Source organism: Stigmatopora nigra, chromosome 6 (assembly GCF_051989575.1).
Source record: "Stigmatopora nigra isolate UIUO_SnigA chromosome 6, RoL_Snig_1.1, whole genome shotgun sequence".
NCBI lineage: Eukaryota > Metazoa > Chordata > Actinopteri > Syngnathiformes > Syngnathidae > Stigmatopora > Stigmatopora nigra.
In genome coordinates this window covers 15188145-15206795 of record NC_135513.1, presented here as the reverse complement: position 1 = coordinate 15206795, position 18651 = coordinate 15188145, and the positions used below count along the sequence as shown (strand labels likewise).

Genomic DNA, 18651 nt, shown 5'->3' with positions numbered 1-18651 from the left:
AAAAAAAAGTACATAAGTGACTACATAGTTGAATGTTAAGTAAAAAGGCTATCTTGGACGTTGATTACGGGGTAAAGTTGTATTGGTTTATTATAAGGCAGAAGTATGGAAAAAGACAACTGATCAGGGTGGCCATGTTGGATCAGGGTCATAAAATCAGTACAGTAATTTTTCGATTATTGCGGTTAATATAGAGCAAACATGGCCGTGATAAACAAAAAACTGCAAAATAGGGTTACCCCATATTAAAAAAAATATTGTATAATGTTTATGATTTAAAAAAAAAATTTCAAAAAAATGTCTTCAGTGTCCTAGTAGCAAGCGGGGGAAAGGGGAGTGGCTTCTGGGGACAAGTTTCAGCGTGGATTTTGATATTTAATGAATTTACATAAAAAATTCCAGATAGCAATAATAATCTTAATTTCCCCAGAAAAAAATCAGCAAAATTGGAAGTTGCGATATTTGAGGGATTACTGTAAATCGTTTAATGCGACCTTAATCATTATTATAAATTTTTCATTGTATTTCAGTACTTTGTTATTGATCTGTATGAGCATATTGATATATATGAATCTTAGCTAGCCGTGGTTAGCGTCCACTTTATTCCCGCAACATCAAAATGGCCGCATTGTCTCCAAACGACTAGCGTTAATTGCTAGCGCTGACCTCTGCCCGTCTATTTATTTTCTCCACCGCCTCCGACTCGTCGACGCACCCCCCCCCCCCCCCCCCTCGAATGCGGTCGCGCGGGGGTCTCCGGGAGAATGTTAATGCGACTCCGGCGCTCTATTATCCTTCGCCCGTTGCCACGATTCATCAATTCCACCTCGCCTTCGCCTCGCGTCTGTCACGCCTGGCAACACCACATTTTATATATTTATTTATTTATTTATTTTAGCATTCTATTCAAAAGGGGGGCAGCGTAACACACTAGCGCTTAGTGACGCGTCAGCGCCCGTGAGGTATTCCGGCCTCAAGTTCGGCGCCTAGCATTAAAGCGTTGGCTGAAAAAGAGGCGGGGCTAGTGGAGGGGTTCCCACCGGCGTGAGTCGCCGTGCGGGAACTCTCGCTCAACGGCTGTTGACGATATGCTAATGATGTAGCCGTGTCTGGATACCATGTTGGATTGGATTTGATTGGATATTTTTGGTGCGTTTTTTTAGTTGTCGTCAATGAAAAAGTGACCAGAATACATTTCTTTTTATGCATTTTCTTGGAACTTTTTGTCCATTTAAGTATTATTTTCATTGTGATATTAAGAAATAATACGCTTTAAATGTACAACCGTTATAATTCATGAGGACACCGGTGTCAAAGCGGCGGCCCGGGGGCCTAATCTGGTCCACCGCGTCATTTTGTGCGGCCCGAGTCGGTAAATGAAGAGTGGCAACTTTCTGTTTTAGGATCAAATTCCAATGAAGGTTATCGACCTTGGTTGTTCAATTAATTTGTACTTTCACAGCAAAAAAGAGAGAAATGTCAGCAAAGGCATGCAATTGTGGGCGTGGCTTGGCGCAGTTCAGTTGCTCGTGCAACAAGTGTTGTTAGGGAAGGGAAGGAAAAGGAAGGGTCGCTCACAATCGAGCTTGGCTTGCCAATCTTGCCAGTGAGAGAGTCAGAAAGAGAGTCGAAGAGAGAAAGAGTCAGTGAGAGAGAGTCGGGTAGAGAGAGTCAAAGAGAGAGAGAGAGAGTTAGTGAGAGAGCCTGAGAGAGAGGGAGGGCGCGGACTGCACCATTCCTCTCCGCTGGGGAGGCTCGAATACGCTCCATGCGGAGGAGTCGTCTTTTTGCAGCGTGAGGAAGACTAGGAAGGACGCACACTCGCTCTCTCTCTCTCATTCGCTTCCCCTCCGGAGCCAGAATCCCCTCCGGCACCCCCCGCTAGACCGCCGCATCGCGTCTCTGACACGGATACGAGCCTCCCCCTAAGCTCCCCCTCCGTCTTCCCATCGCATAAGTTGTCGGGAATCCGATGCCAGCGGCGCCCGAGGGGGATCGAACCGAAAGGCAGGCGGGCGGAGGGGTGACGTGCCCGAGCATGTTCCCGGCCGCCAACCGCCGCACGCCGTCCTAGCGAGCCAGCTTGTGGAGCTGATTCAGGCGAGGCGACGCCAGTGAGCAAATAGGAAAGAAAGAAGGAAGCGGCGTAAAAAAGCAGCATCATGGGATTCTACGGCACTATTAAGATGATTTTCTATAAAGTGAGTCACTCCGTCGGGTTTTTTGAAACGGCTCTTTTTTTTTTTACGACGCTCGCGGCTCTTTATCGCTCGTTCGGTCACTGCGGAGGAAGGACGGGGGGACCTGGCGCAGAGCCCCATTTAAAAAAAATATAAAATAATAATAATAATGAGGAAATGAATTAGATTGTTCTTCTTCTCCATGGCGACCAAGCAAATGGGCGTCTTCTCTTTCCCGTCGTCACCCGGCCGGCTTGTTGGCACATTGTTGTCATTCCGCTTCGAGGCGGCGGTTAAGAAAATTGGCTAAAATGCGGGTGGACTTCCTGATGGATTTGACGCACCGCACCGCCTTTGGAAATGAACGCTTTCACTTTAAGGGGTCGCAAAGGTGGATGGCGGTCCATTTGGGGACCCTTTCCCAAGCTTGCTTAGGTGTTTCATGTGAGGCTTTTATTTTGAAAGCTAGTTTTCTAGTCCATTGAATGCATCTTTAGTTATTACAAATGTATTCAGGTGAGGCTTTTATTTTGAAAGTTAGTCCATTAAATGCATCTTGGGTTGTTACGAATTTATTCATCTGAGGCTTTTATTTTGAAAGTTAGTCCATTGAATGCACATTTATTTGTTCTGAAATTGAATCAGTAGTTTTGTCCTTTTTAGATTACAATATTTCCATATTTATCTCTTTAAAACAGGTGCTTTTATTCACGTGAGGCTTTTATTTTGAAAGCTAGTTCATTGAATGCATCATTTGTTTCGAAAACTAGTTTTGTGCTTTTTAGATTTCAATATTTATTTCCATATTTCTCCCTTTAAAACAGGCGTTTCTATTCACGTGAGGCTTTTATTTTGAAAGAGCTAGTTCATTGAATGCATCTTTATTTGTTACGAAATTGAAACATTAGTTTTGTCTTTTTTAGATTTCAATATTTATTTCCATATTTTTCCCCTTAAAACAGAATTTCACTCTTAGTGGAAGATGACACCTTATTAAACAAACTATTACATTTTTAATCATTTTTAATCTCAAAAGCAGAGCACTTTAAGCCACAAATGTCATTATATTACATAATATATATTATCATAACATTTCTTTTCACTCAAAAATTCATTTTTTTGTTGTGTACTGAATTTGAAATGAGGCTTTTTAGCATAATGTAGCTAAATATTAACCAAACAGTTCGGCCTGTCATTGGATTAGGAAAATGAAGTGATATTTTCCAGCCTTTGATGTGAGATACTTGCAAGAAAAAGTCTTAAAAGGAATCAAAAGAGCCTCCCAAAAAAAAAGTGTCGTCGTCTTTGTAACGAACAAAATGAAGCGCGCACAGAAAAGCTCCTAAAAGTCGAGCCACGTCGTCATTTATTAACAAATTAAAGATTTATCTGGAGGATAAAAGAAGATATTTTGCCCTGGCTCCACAGGCTGCTTTAAATTCAATTAAAAAGATGACGTCAAATCCCTTTTTTAGCTACTTTGAACTTTCTTTACTGCCATTGACGTTATCGCCTCTCCAATATATTAGTTTTCTTATATTAAAATGACAACATAACTGCTTTATTTCACTTAAAAATTGCTATGAGGGAACAGGTTTAAATGTATTTCAATTTTTTATGTCAAAATAAATGTTTAATATGGATATATCTTTTTTAAAAAATCATGAAATGACCTGAAAAGAACAAAGACTACTAAAAATGTTGTCTATATGTTTTTTGTTGATTTTTTTTTTTTAAATATGCCTAAGCCACAGTGCACTTTCTCTCTAAAATCATTTTATTTTGAAGGCACTCGAAGTATTTCAGACTATTGGACTCGTACGGAAGTCTTGTTAAATTGTATCCACGGTCGGCCATTTTGGGACAGGCAAATTAGGACAAATTGTTTGCAATTATTGATTTATAATATGGAAACACAGGAAATAATCTTCAATTGAATTTAATCCTAAAACAGAAAGTTAGCACTCATTGACTTTCTCGGGCCACACAAAATGATGCGGCGGACCAGATTTGGCCCCCGGGCCGCCACTTTGACACCTTTGGCGTAACCCTTGTTTGAACTGGGAGGGGCGATTTCCCACCACGTGATTGGACCGGGACTGGTCATCAAACGATCGTCGTCCAATCTCATAAAAAGACATTTTCTGAACCAGGGCGTCCAATCAAAACCAATTAGTCGAAGTAAAACTGAAATAAATACATTTGTAATGAGTTAAAAACTAAATAAACCCACTTTTTATTACAATCCACCAAAAAAATAGGGCTTTTTTTCATAGGAATAAAATGACCAAATGTTGCTATGGCGCTAATGTTTGCTAATATTTGTGTTAGCATCCCTATTTGGCCAATCAAATCAAGGTCACCCGCTCCAGTGCCTTCCTTTTTGGTCCGTTTTGTCGTCGACCGGACGCACGAAAAACACTCAAAGCGGTCGTCAAACGCGCTCATTGTTGTGGGGGTGTCGGGGTGAGGTGTTTTTTTTTTTTTTTTTTTTAAAGGGCCCCCGGCGGAACTGAGCTCAAACATTCTTAATCCCCTCTCCGCCGTCGCCATGTTTGTTGTCAAAAGGTTACTCTGAAAGGACGACTGGTCGCTCTCTGGATGTGTGGCGAGGGGGGGGGGGTGTCATCAATCGTGCTTTAGATCACGGTGTTAATGTCCAGTGGGCGGCGGCTACGCATTAGCGTGCTAGTCATGTAGAAGCGCTTCTTCTTTAAAAAGTGCATTGATTTCGTCCAGGGAAAGAATTCCTGGCCGCCTCTTCTTAAGTTTGTCATTAAAAAAAAAAATGCCAAACGCCCCCTCGGGATTGGACGCTCGTGGGGAAATCGGACCAAATTATAGGGGTGGACAAAATAAATGCGCAATTTGGGGAGGAGACGTGTTATCGAGATGCAGTGAAAATGGCCAAAAGAATCCTGATTTGTTTTTGGATGATTTTCAATAGTTTGCTTTTGGAATTTGGATACTTTTTGGTTTTTGCTTTGTTGGTTTTAGCAATACATAGTTTGCATAATTATATACATTTTTTATTTGGAAAAGGAATTTTGTCATGTCAATAATTATTTTTTTTAGGTAAAATAGTTTGCATAATTACATTTTTTTTATTTGGAAAATATTTTTTGGGTCTTATCATTTTTGGGGGGAATAGTTTGCATATTTTTTTTCATTTGGAAAATGAATTTTGTAATTTTTTGTATTGATAAAATATGAAGATTTTTGCTTTTGATGAAAAATGGAACAAAAAAAAAAACATTTTTTACTTTGGGTCTTACATTTGTTTTTTTTTGTTGCTTTCAGATGAAGAGAAAGTTGGACCATGGCCCCGAGGTCCGATCTTTCCCTTCAGGAAAAAAACCCTGCAAAGGTCCAGAGTACCCAAGGTCAGCCACACACACAAAAAAGTACTTTATCATTTATTTTATTTTTGTACAATTACCTGCACCAGGTAAACAAGTATATAACCTTTATTTCTTCCTCAGATTGGACATCTATCCAAATCTCTGGACAATTTTCCCCCTTTTCATTGATTTCTTTACATTTTTTTTGTTTTCCAGCCCCACGGGAATCGTACCATGCCCATCCACGCCCACCACCTTCGGTCACATCCGGGCCGCCAATGGGCAGGGCCAACAGAGACGGCGAATCACCTCCGTTCAACCGCCCGCGGGACTCCAGGATTGGCTACGCACCTTCCAGGTAGGACCCACATTTTATTCTGCATAAATTAGCTACAAAACGTGTCGTCGGGCAGAACGGCAACCCCGCCCGGCAACCGAATTAGACCCCAGAAGCCACAGGTTTAACACCAGTGTCTTTAGGTTTTAAAACGAAGCGAAAAGCTTAATTAGGAAACTAGATTAAAAAGAATATTTCTTTTAAATACATAAAATGGGTCACGTTGCCCTTTTTCTTCCTTTTTTTTCTACTGTGAGCAAAAAAGCAAAAAGCTTAATTAGCCACGGCTTAGCTTTCCCGTTTGTCCGTCCAATGGAGCTCCAGGATTGGACGTTACAGAGATAGAAATCAGACAAATCCTCGTCCTCTTTTCTTCAACTTGTTTGAAGCTCGTCATGGCTAGCTTGGACGTAGATAGGCGTCCAATCCCTCTGGGCCTTAGTCCAATTGGATTGGTCGTAATACATAATACAGTACTTCGATTATTACGTCTTCACTTGTCGCAAATTCACTACTTTGTGAATATTTTTTTGCTATTAATTATTATTTTTTATCTTTTCAAGTTCATAAAAATGTGAAAATCCACACTAAAACTCTTAAATAGAAGAAACTCTTACTACTAGGTCTTTTAAGAAAAAGTTATAAGAGTGAACCTACTTAATGATTTTTCAATGAATATTGTACAGTAATCCCTCGAATATCGCGGCTTCACGACATCGCTGATTTTTTCCTGGGTGAATTTTTTTTGGTCTAAATTCATAAAAATGTGAAAATTCACGTTCAAACTTGCAAGCAGAAGCCACTCCCCTTTCCTCTGGTTGATACTAGAACTCAGCACTAAAGTAAAAGAAAAATATCTAAATATAAATTTAGGCATGTAACACATTTTTTAGGATCACTTAAAAGCTGGATAAATTCCCTTTTTTGGAGCATTTTAGCACTGGCTTTTTCTCTATTTGCCTTCCATTTGCGAGCGTTTTGATCCGCTGTCTTTGCTTCCTCGAAAATATTACAGGGCTCAAGTCCAGACACGCCGAGTGGGGGGAGTTCTTGAAAATGCCCAAAAAAAGCTCCATAAATATCCCCGGGCGGGCGAGCGAGAGAGCGCCTGTGACATAAGAGCGTTTTGCTGACGAGGAGAGGAAAAAAAGAAGAAGAAAAAAAGCCTTTTGATGGCGATGCGGCCTGATAAATAAAACACGCCGTTTGGGGGGATTCTTAAACGGCCAGACGCGCTCCTAACATAACGTAAACACATTTAAATGGGCTTGGATTACCATTCAGACACATTCAAATGTATAAGTATGAATCTAACCTTACAATAAGCTTAATTGTAATTTTGTTTTATATTTTAACACCTTTCTATTGGCTCAATTGGCCCCGCCTCTAAAAATGCAACCTATCGAGGGTAGTTTGAATGTGTCTTTCCTTCAAAATACAGCGTTACCCTGGGATACGAGCTTAATTTGTTCCAGGACTGAGCCCTTTTGTCAATTTACTGCAAAAAAACCTGAATATTACAATGGAAAAACATTTGTATTCTAATTTGCCATCTATTAACAAATAACTAGTGGTTTACTAGTACTAAAATGTGTTCAATGGTACTAAAATGTGTTTAATAGTATTAAAATATGTTTAATAGTACAAAAATGTATTTAATAGTTCTAAAATGTATTTAAATGACTAGTGGTTTAATAGTACTAAAATGTGTTTAATAGTTCTAAAATGTGTTTAATAGTACTACAATCAGACTTTTCGCAATGTTTTTATGTCAAAATGTGTCTCGTATCACAAGACAAATAGTTAATACTTTTTTCCCTCCTTTTGCACGGGCAGAGTTGGAGCGGTCCCGAGAAGCTGCTGGCGTTGGACGAGTTGATCGACATCTGCGAGCCCACGCAGGTCAAGCACATGATGCAGGTCATCGAGCCGCAGTTCCAACGAGACTTTATCTCCCTGCTGCCCAAGGAGGTGGGACGGGGGACGGGGGACCACTGGCTTTTCGGAAGTTTGGGAACCAGCCGTTGACCCCCCGTGTGTGTGTGTCTTTCCTCCTTTTTTTTTTGTAGCTGGCCTTGTACGTGCTCTCCTTCCTGGAGCCCAAAGACCTCCTCCAGGCCGCCCAGACCTGCCGCTATTGGCGAATCCTGGCCGAGGACAACTTGCTGTGGAGGGAAAAGTGCCGGGAAGAAGGTGGGCTCACCGCCACACAAAAAAAGAAAAAGGGGGTTGGGTGCGGGTTAGGGTGCGTTGAAATACAAAATGGTTTGGGTTAGGGTTAGTACATTTGACAACCCTAATGGCGACCCGGGACCAAAAGAGCGGCGAGCAAACTACCGAAAAGGCCAAACTCAAACCCCAGCCTCCATTTATCGATTGCGGCCTTTTTGTCGCCAGCAGGGATCGACGAGCCGTTGCCGGCCAAAAAGAGGAAAGCGGTCAAGCCCGGCTTCACGCACAGTCCATGGAAGAGCGCCTACATCAGGCAGCATAGAATAGACACTAATTGGAGGAGAGGGGACCTGAAATCGCCCAAGGTAAGTAAGACTGCGCCGCTCTGGAAGGACAATTCCAGTGGAATCCGGTTCCCAAATGAATCCACGGTCCGTCTGGCCAGGTGCTGAAAGGTCACGACGACCACGTCATCACGTGCCTCCAGTTTTGCGGAAACCGCATCGTCAGCGGCTCCGACGACAACACGCTCAAAGTCTGGTCGGCCATCACGGGAAAGGTGAGTGGGGGGGGGGGGGGCAGTTTAATTGAATGCATTAAAGACAGACGGCGTCAATCAATTCGCTCTCGAAGATTTCCGTAGTCAATTTTTCATCTGGAGAGGCGGTGACGCTAATGATTGAGGACGTGGTTCTTAGCAGGCGACGTTATTTTCCATCTGCTCGTGATAGGAATTGATCAACGTGGCAAAAAGAATGGAAAGGAAACAAGACAAAGTATAGTAAGGCTTTTTTATTGAAAAAACGACATAGTATAACAAGGCAATTTTCTTCAAAAACGACATAGTATAGTAAGGCTTTTTTCTTTAAAAAAAACGACATAGTATAACAAGGCAATTTTCTTCAAAAAACGACATAGTATAGTAAGGCTTTTTTCTTTAAAAAAACGACATAGTATAGTAAGGCTTTATTTTTGGTAAAAAACGACATAGTATAGTAAGGCTTTTTTCTTCAAAAAACGACATAGTATAGTAAGGCTTTATTTTTAGTAAAAAAACGACATAGTATAGTAAGGCTTTATTTTTGGTAAAAAACGACATAGTATAGTAAGGCTTTTTTCTTCAAAAAACGACATAGTATAGTAAGGCTTTTTTCTTCAAAAAACGACATAGTATAGTAAGGCTTTATTTTTGGTAAAAAACGACATAGTATAGTAAGGCTTTTTTCTTCAAAAAACGACATAGTATAGTAAGGCTTTTTTCTTTAAAAAAAAAACGACATAGTATAGTAAGGCTTTATTTTTGGTAAAAAACGACATAGTATAGTAAGGCTTTATTTTTGGTAAAAAACGACATAGTATAGTAAGGCTTTTTTCTTCAAAAAACGACATAGTATAGTCAGGCTTTTTTCTTCAAAAAACGACATAGTATAGTAAGGCTTTATTTTTGGTAAAAAACGACATAGTATAGTAAGGCTTTTTTCTTCAAAAAACGACATAGTATAGTAAGGCTTTTTTCTTTAAAAAAAAAACGACATAGTATAGTAAGGCTTTATTTTTGGTAAAAAACGACATAGTATAGTAAGGCTTTTTTCTTCAAAAAACGACATAGTATAGTAAGGCTTTATTTTTGGTAAAAAACGACATAGTATAGTAAGGCTTTTTATTGATAAAAACGACATAGTATAGTAAGGCTTTTTATTGATAAAAACGACATAGTATAGTAAGGCTTTTTTCTTCAAAAAAACAACATAGTATAGTAAGGCTTTATTTTTGGTAAAAACGACATAGTATAGTAAGGCTTTATTTTTGGTAAAAACGACATAGTATAGTAAGGCTTTTTATTGATAAAAACGACATAGTATAGTAAGGCTTTTTTCTTCAAAAAACGACATAGTATAGTAAGGCTTTTTTCTTTAAAAAAAAACGACATAGTATAGTAAGGCTTTATTTTTGGTAAAAAACGACATAGTATAGTAAGGCTTTTTTCTTCAAAAAACGACATAGTATAGTAAGGCTTTATTTTTGGTAAAAAACGACATAGTATAGTAAGGCTTTTTATTGATAAAAACGACATAGTATAGTAAGGCTTTTTATTGATAAAAACGACATAGTATAGTAAGGCTTTTTTCTTCAAAAAAACAACATAGTATAGTAAGGCTTTATTTTTGGTAAAAACGACATAGTATAGTAAGGCTTTATTTTTGGTAAAAACGACATAGTATAGTAAGGCTTTTTATTGATAAAAACGACATAGTATAGTAAGGCTTTTTTCTTCAAAAAAACGACATAGTATAGTAAGGCTTTTTTCTTAAAAAAAACGACATAGTATAGTAAGGCTTTATTTTTGGTAAAAACGACATAGTATAGTAAGGCTTTATTTTTGGTAAAAAACGACATAGTATAGTAAGGCTTTTTTCTTCAAAAAACGGCATAGTATAGTAAGGCTTTTTTCTTCAAAAAACGACATAGTATAGTAAGGCTTTATTTTTGGTAAAAACGACATAGTATAGTATGGCTTTTTTCTTCAAAAAACGACATAGTATAGTAAGGCTTTATTTTTGGTAAAAACGACATAGTATAGTAAGGCTTTATTTTTGGTAAAAACGACATAGTATAGTAAGGCTTTATTTTTGGTAAAAAACGACATAGTATAGTAAGGCTTTTTTCTTCAAAAAACGACATAGTATAGTAAGGCTTTATTTTTGGTAAAAACGACATAGTATAGTATGGCTTTTTTCTTCAAAAAACGACATAGTATAGTAAGGCTTTTTCTTCAAAAAACGATATAGTATAGTAAGGCTTTTTTTTCAAAAAACGACATAGTATAGTATAGTAAGGCTTTATTTTTGGTAAAAACGACATAGTATAGCAAGGCCATTTTCTTCAAAAAACGACATAGTATAGTAAGGCTTTTTTCTTAAAAAAAACGACATAGTATAGTAAGGCCTTTTTCTTCAAAAAACGACATAGTATAGTAAGGCTTTTTTCTTCAAAAAACGACATAGTATAGTAAGGCTTTTTTCTTCAAAAAACGACATAGTATAGTAAGGCTTTTTTCTTCAAAAAACGACATAGTATAGTAAGGCTTTTTTCTTCAAAAAACGACATAGTATAGTAAGGCTTTATTTTTGGTAAAAAACGACATAGTATAGTAAGGCTTTTTTCTTCAAAAAACGACATAGTATAGTAAGGCTTTATTTTTGGTAAAAAACGACATAGTATAGTAAGGCTTTTTTCTTCAAAAAACGACATAGTATAGTAAGGCTTTTTTCTTTAAAAAAAAAACGACATAGTATAGTAAGGCTTTATTTTTGGTAAAAAACGACATAGTATAGTAAGGCTTTATTTTTGGTAAAAAACGACATAGTATAGTAAGGCTTTTTTCTTCAAAAAACGACATAGTATAGTCAGGCTTTTTTCTTCAAAAAACGACATAGTATAGTAAGGCTTTATTTTTGGTAAAAAACGACATAGTATAGTAAGGCTTTTTTCTTCAAAAAACGACATAGTATAGTAAGGCTTTTTTCTTTAAAAAAAAAACGACATAGTATAGTAAGGCTTTATTTTTGGTAAAAAACGACATAGTATAGTAAGGCTTTATTTTTGGTAAAAAACGACATAGTATAGTAAGGCTTTTTTCTTCAAAAAACGACATAGTATAGTCAGGCTTTTTTCTTCAAAAAACGACATAGTATAGTAAGGCTTTATTTTTGGTAAAAAACGACATAGTATAGTAAGGCTTTTTTCTTCAAAAAACGACATAGTATAGTAAGGCTTTTTTCTTTAAAAAAAAAACGACATAGTATAGTAAGGCTTTATTTTTGGTAAAAAACGACATAGTATAGTAAGGCTTTTTTCTTCAAAAAACGACATAGTATAGTAAGGCTTTATTTTTGGTAAAAAACGACATAGTATAGTAAGGCTTTTTATTGATAAAAACGACATAGTATAGTAAGGCTTTTTATTGATAAAAACGACATAGTATAGTAAGGCTTTTTTCTTCAAAAAAACAACATAGTATAGTAAGGCTTTATTTTTGGTAAAAACGACATAGTATAGTAAGGCTTTATTTTTGGTAAAAACGACATAGTATAGTAAGGCTTTTTATTGATAAAAACGACATAGTATAGTAAGGCTTTTTTCTTCAAAAAACGACATAGTATAGTAAGGCTTTTTTCTTTAAAAAAAAACGACATAGTATAGTAAGGCTTTATTTTTGGTAAAAAACGACATAGTATAGTAAGGCTTTTTTCTTCAAAAAACGACATAGTATAGTAAGGCTTTATTTTTGGTAAAAAACGACATAGTATAGTAAGGCTTTTTATTGATAAAAACGACATAGTATAGTAAGGCTTTTTATTGATAAAAACGACATAGTATAGTAAGGCTTTTTTCTTCAAAAAAACAACATAGTATAGTAAGGCTTTATTTTTGGTAAAAACGACATAGTATAGTAAGGCTTTATTTTTGGTAAAAACGACATAGTATAGTAAGGCTTTTTATTGATAAAAACGACATAGTATAGTAAGGCTTTTTTCTTCAAAAAAACGACATAGTATAGTAAGGCTTTTTTCTTAAAAAAAACGACATAGTATAGTAAGGCTTTATTTTTGGTAAAAACGACATAGTATAGTAAGGCTTTATTTTTGGTAAAAAACGACATAGTATAGTAAGGCTTTTTTCTTCAAAAAACGGCATAGTATAGTAAGGCTTTTTTCTTCAAAAAACGACATAGTATAGTAAGGCTTTATTTTTGGTAAAAACGACATAGTATAGTATGGCTTTTTTCTTCAAAAAACGACATAGTATAGTAAGGCTTTATTTTTGGTAAAAACGACATAGTATAGTAAGGCTTTATTTTTGGTAAAAACGACATAGTATAGTAAGGCTTTATTTTTGGTAAAAAACGACATAGTATAGTAAGGCTTTTTTCTTCAAAAAACGACATAGTATAGTAAGGCTTTATTTTTGGTAAAAACGACATAGTATAGTATGGCTTTTTTCTTCAAAAAACGACATAGTATAGTAAGGCTTTTTCTTCAAAAAACGATATAGTATAGTAAGGCTTTTTTTTCAAAAAACGACATAGTATAGTATAGTAAGGCTTTATTTTTGGTAAAAACGACATAGTATAGCAAGGCCATTTTCTTCAAAAAACGACATAGTATAGTAAGGCTTTTTTCTTAAAAAAAACGACATAGTATAGTAAGGCCTTTTTCTTCAAAAAACGACATAGTATAGTAAGGCTTTTTTCTTCAAAAAACGACATAGTATAGTAAGGCTTTTTTCTTCAAAAAACGACATAGTATAGTAAGGCTTTTTTCTTCAAAAAACGACATAGTATAGTAAGGCTTTTTTCTTCAAAAAACGACATAGTATAGTAAGGCTTTATTTTTGGTAAAAAACGACATAGTATAGTAAGGCTTTTTTCTTCAAAAAACGACATAGTATAGTAAGGCTTTATTTTTGGTAAAAAACGACATAGTATAGTAAGGCTTTTTTCTTCAAAAAACGACATAGTATAGTAAGGCTTTATTTTTGGTAAAAACGACATAGTATAGTATGGCTTTTTTCTTCAAAAAACGACATAGTATAGTAAGGCTTTTTCTTCAAAAAACGATATAGTATAGTAAGGCTTTTTTTTCAAAAAACGACATAGTATAGTATAGTAAGGCTTTATTTTTGGTAAAAACGACATAGTATAGCAAGGCCATTTTCTTCAAAAAACGACATAGTATAGTAAGGCTTTTTTCTTAAAAAAAACGACATAGTATAGTAAGGCCTTTTTCTTCAAAAAACGACATAGTATAGTAAGGCTTTTTTCTTCAAAAAACGACATAGTATAGTAAGGCTTTTTTCTTCAAAAAACGACATAGTATAGTAAGGCTTTTTTCTTCAAAAAACGACATAGTATAGTAAGGCTTTTTTCTTCAAAAAACGACATAGTATAGTAAGGCTTTATTTTTGGTAAAAAACGACATAGTATAGTAAGGCTTTTTTCTTCAAAAAACGACATAGTATAGTAAGGCTTTATTTTTGGTAAAAACGACATAGTATAGTATGGCTTTTTTCTTCAAAAAACGACATAGTATAGTAAGGCTTTTTCTTCAAAAAACGATATAGTATAGTAAGGCTTTTTTTTCAAAAAACGACATAGTATAGTATAGTAAGGCTTTATTTTTGGTAAAAACGACATAGTATAGCAAGGCCATTTTCTTCAAAAAACGACATAGTATAGTAAGGCTTTTTTCTTAAAAAAAACGACATAGTATAGTAAGGCCTTTTTCTTCAAAAAACGACATAGTATAGTAAGGCTTTTTTCTTCAAAAAACGACATAGTATAGTAAGGCTTTTTTCTTCAAAAAACGACATAGTATAGTAAGGCTTTTTTCTTCAAAAAACGACATAGTATAGTAAGGCTTTTTTCTTCAAAAAACGACATAGTATAGTAAGGCTTTTTTCTTCAAAAAACGACATAGTATAGTAAGGCTTTTTTCTTCAAAAAACGACATAGTATAGTAAGGCTTTTTTCTTCAAAAAACGACATAGTATAGTAAGGCTTTTTTCTTCAAAAAACGACATAGTATAGTATAGTAAGGCTTTATTTTTGGTAAAAAAAACGACATAGTATAGCAAGGCCATTTTCTTCAAAAAACGACATAGTATAGTAAGGCTTTTTTCTTAAAAAAAACGACATAGTATAGCAAGGCCATTTTCTTCAAAAAACGACATAGTATAGTAAGGCTTTTTTCTTAAAAAAAACGACATAGTATAGTAAGGCTTTTTTCTTCAAAAAGCGACATAGTATAGTAAGGCTATTTTCTTCAAAAAACGGCATAGTATAGTAAGGCTTTTTTCTTCAAAAAACGACATAGTATAGTAAGGCTTTTTTATTAGAAAACGACATAGTATAGTAAGGCTTTTTTATTAGAAAACGACATAGTATAGTAAGGCTTTTTTCTTCAAAAAACGACATAGTATAGTATAGTAAGGCTTTATTTTTGGTAAAAACGACATAGTATAGCAAGGCCATTTTCTTCAAAAAACGACATAGTATAGCAAGGCCATTTTCTTCAAAAAACGACATAGTATAGTAAGGCTTTTTATTGATAAAAACGACATCCGAAATCTGCATTCCAGCCCTCTTCTTGACTTTTGTAGTTGCACTGTCTTGCTTGAGTGACAGACTGCCGCCTTTTCTTTTGACGTCAACGGCGTTTCCGAACCTGAAAACAAAGGAAACGCCAAATGGCGTGTAAATTTGAAGTCATACCAAGGAAAATTATCAAAATGATGTCAAACATTTTGGTGTATTTGACGTTATGTTACCTTTTTTCTTCGGCTTCAGTGTTTGCGGACGTTGGTGGGCCACACGGGCGGCGTGTGGTCGTCGCAGATGCGCGACAACATCATCATCAGCGGCTCCACGGACCGCACGCTGAAGGTCTGGAACGCCGAGACGGGAGAATGTATCCACACCCTCTACGGGCATACCTCAACGGTGCGCTGCATGCACCTCCACGAGAAAAGGTCAGTTCCAAAGGGCTGAAAAATGATATAGAAAAATATATATTAATATTAGTTGTTGTTGTGGCTTTGGCAGACAAATGGCTATGAATGTATAAAAGAGGGTGGGAAGAGTAGCGTCCAGCTAATGCGTTTTTTTTCTCCTTTTTTCTGGGCTTAATAGCATCTCCGACCTGACAGAGCGAAAAGTGCATCCGCTAGCACGGCGGCCATTAAAGAGATCCTCTTTAGCGCCACAATTAGCCTCGGGGAGACTCCAAAGTGCAATATGCTTGCGCGCCATTTTCTTGTTGTTGCTAACATAGTTGTGCTGGAAAACTAGAATTGGGGAAAGTTGGCATTAGCTATGAAATGGTTATCAAATTTTGTTTTAAAGGGTGGTGGTCAGATTTAAGGCCCAACTTCATCCTACATGGAAAATTGCCAATGTCATTTTTGGTTTGCATATTCTTAGTGCCTTAGCCTAATGAATGCTAACGTTTAGCTGCTTAATGGCGATCCAATTGGGAAGAAATCCATCTTAAAAGTTGTTTAAAAATGTCCGAGTTCCAAAGTTAATTTTGAAAATATAGTTGACCTAAAAAGGACATAGTATAGTAAGGCATTTTTTGTATTAAAAAAAAACGACATGGTTTAGTAAGCCTTTTTTATTTTTTAAAAAAATGACATAGTATAGTAAGGCATTTTTAAACGAAATGTTGCAAATAAAGTTTTTGTTTATTTACCAGGGTGGTGAGCGGTTCTCGTGACGCCACGCTCCGCGTGTGGGACATCGAGACGGGTCAGTGTTTACACGTGCTGATGGGCCACGTGGCGGCCGTGCGCTGCGTCCAGTACGACGGCCGGCGGGTGGTCAGCGGCGCCTACGACTTCATGGTCAAAGTCTGGGACCCCGAGACGGAGACGTGCCTCCACACGCTACAGGGACACACCAATCGGGTCTACTCGCTACAGGTTAGTTTGCTAAAAAAAAGTTGCTCTTGTCTGTTGCGGTCTCCCAACCAAGAGTACCTTACCCGCAGTTCGACGGCGTCCACGTGGTGAGCGGCTCCTTGGACACGTCCATCCGGGTGTGGGACGTGGAGACGGGCAACTGCATCCACACGCTGACGGGTCACCAGTCGCTGACTAGCGGCATGGAGCTCAAAGACAACATCTTGGTGTCGGGCAACGCCGACTCCACCGTCAAGATTTGGGACATTAAGACGGGACAGTGTCTGCAAACGCTGCAAGGTAAAGAAGACAAAAATGGTTACTTTTTGGACAGTCTATAAAACAGGTGTCAAAGTGGTGGCCCGGGGGCCAAATGTGGTCCGTCGCATCACATTGTGCGGCCCGAGAAAGTCGATCATTAGTGCTAACTTTCTGTTTTAGGATCAAATTAAAGTGAAGAGTATACATGTATATTATATTTGCTGATTTTCCCCCCTTTAAATCAATAATTGTTATTTTTAAAACATTTTTTACTGTTTTTAGTTCAAAGATTATTTTGTATATTCTAAAAATTTATTTAAAAAAAGCTAAAATAAACATTGTTTTAGATCTATAAAAACTATCCATTCATTAGAAAAAAAATCTAAATATTATATCTAAAATTGTCTGATGTATATTAAATGTCCTGATGTTCTACTTTTTAAATAAGTTTTTAATTTTTTAATCCATTTTTTCTGTTTTATTTTTTTTAGTTCTAACATTATTTTGTAAAATATATTTGGAAAAAAAGCTAAAATAAACATTATTTTAGATCTATAGAAAACAGAATAATCAAGGCTTTTACTCCATTTATTTAAAAAAAAATCATATCTAAAATGGTCGAGTTAACAAGTAATTTTTGTTGTCCTTACCCGCAGGGCCTCACAAGCACCAGAGCGCCGTCACGTGCCTCCAGTTCAACAAGAACTTTGTGATCACCAGCTCGGACGACGGCACGGTCAAGCTGTGGGACTTGAAGACGGGCGAGTTCATCCGCAACCTGGTCACGCTGGAGAGCGGCGGCAGCGGGGGCGTGGTCTGGCGAATACGCGCCTCCAACACCAAGCTGGTGTGCGCCGTGGGCAGCCGCAACGGCACCGAGGAGACCAAACTACTCGTGCTGGACTTTGACGTGGACGCCGTCAAGTGAGCCAGGCGGGGGGGGACGTAGGGGGGCGGGGTTTGGCTCAAACCACACCCCCCAAGTGTTAGGATGGCTGTCCAAAGCAGTTTAGGTCAAACGCCAGAAAGACCACCACCAAACTTGAACAGGAATCCTGGAAAGAAAGAAAAAAAATCACCATCAAAAGAACCGTCTCTGAAAATTCCCAGCTCACCTGAACGCCCCATCAGCCCGTGGCCAAAACTACTAATGCTGCTACATGAACCGGGAGTGACGAAAATGGCGACGTTCAACTATTTTTTTTTGTTGTTTTTGCTGTGACGTTTTAGTCCCAAGCGAAATTCCAAATCAACTCTTTTTCCGGAGGCGAATTTTAGTTTTTTTTGTTGTTTTTTGCCACCGAAACTTGAGCCAAACGTGCCTCTACGAGGCGGAGAAAAGAAGGAACGCGCTGCCGTTGCCGCCGCCATGGAGGAAAGACAAAAAAACGTGAGATGACGGGAATGGAGAGAGCGGAAACGGCAAAAAAATAAAAGAAAAAAGTCAACCTTGTAGCCAAAACGTGTGGAAAAGTCGCAAGCTGAACTGTGAAAGTGGTTGCAACACTGTATAGTCGACAAAAAACAAAAAAAACAATCTTGCTCTTTCTCCTCGTTTTTCTCCCGCTTTTTAATTTATCGTCTGGTTTGGCAAATCAGAAATTGTCGTTTATTTTTTTTTTTTTGGAAAATGTCTTTTTTTTTTTAATCGGGTTAGTTAACGACCCGGTTGAAAACAACAAAAAAGACGATACGGACGGAAAGCTAAAAAAAACCTTAAAGGGATTTTTTTGTGTATTTGTTTCATTCAATTAGAATTTTATTTTCTTATAACTTAAAGTGCAATAAAATGTGGGTTTTGACTTTTTTTTTTTTTTCATTTCAAGCGAAAATCCGTTGTCTGTTTTGTTACCTTGTGTGAAGGAATCTTCTATGTTGAATAAAGCAAATTATTTGGGTA

The 18651-nt window shown here is 37.1% G+C and overlaps 1 protein-coding gene across 2 annotated transcripts in view; it reads left to right on the top strand.

Moving 5' to 3' along the window:
- The window catches only part of fbxw7 (F-box and WD repeat domain containing 7), a 33991-nt gene extending 15340 nt beyond the window's left edge, over positions 1 to 18651 (top strand). The window contains exons 1-11 of one of the 2 annotated variants that reach the window (XM_077719173.1): positions 1750 to 2201; positions 5481 to 5563; positions 5738 to 5879; positions 7695 to 7829; positions 7928 to 8051; positions 8259 to 8395; positions 8476 to 8589; positions 15379 to 15560; positions 16286 to 16511; positions 16580 to 16790; positions 17408 to 18651. In XM_077719173.1, the coding sequence (XP_077575299.1) occupies positions 2163 to 2201; positions 5481 to 5563; positions 5738 to 5879; positions 7695 to 7829; positions 7928 to 8051; positions 8259 to 8395; positions 8476 to 8589; positions 15379 to 15560; positions 16286 to 16511; positions 16580 to 16790; positions 17408 to 17679 (1665 nt within the window). In that variant the 5' untranslated portion in view covers positions 1750 to 2162 and the 3' untranslated portion in view covers positions 17680 to 18651. Of the gene's footprint in view, positions 1 to 1749; positions 2202 to 5480; positions 5564 to 5737; positions 5880 to 7694; positions 7830 to 7927; positions 8052 to 8258; positions 8396 to 8475; positions 8590 to 15378; positions 15561 to 16285; positions 16512 to 16579; positions 16791 to 17407 lie in introns of those variants that run through there. The other variant, XM_077719172.1, reaches the window with a different exon arrangement.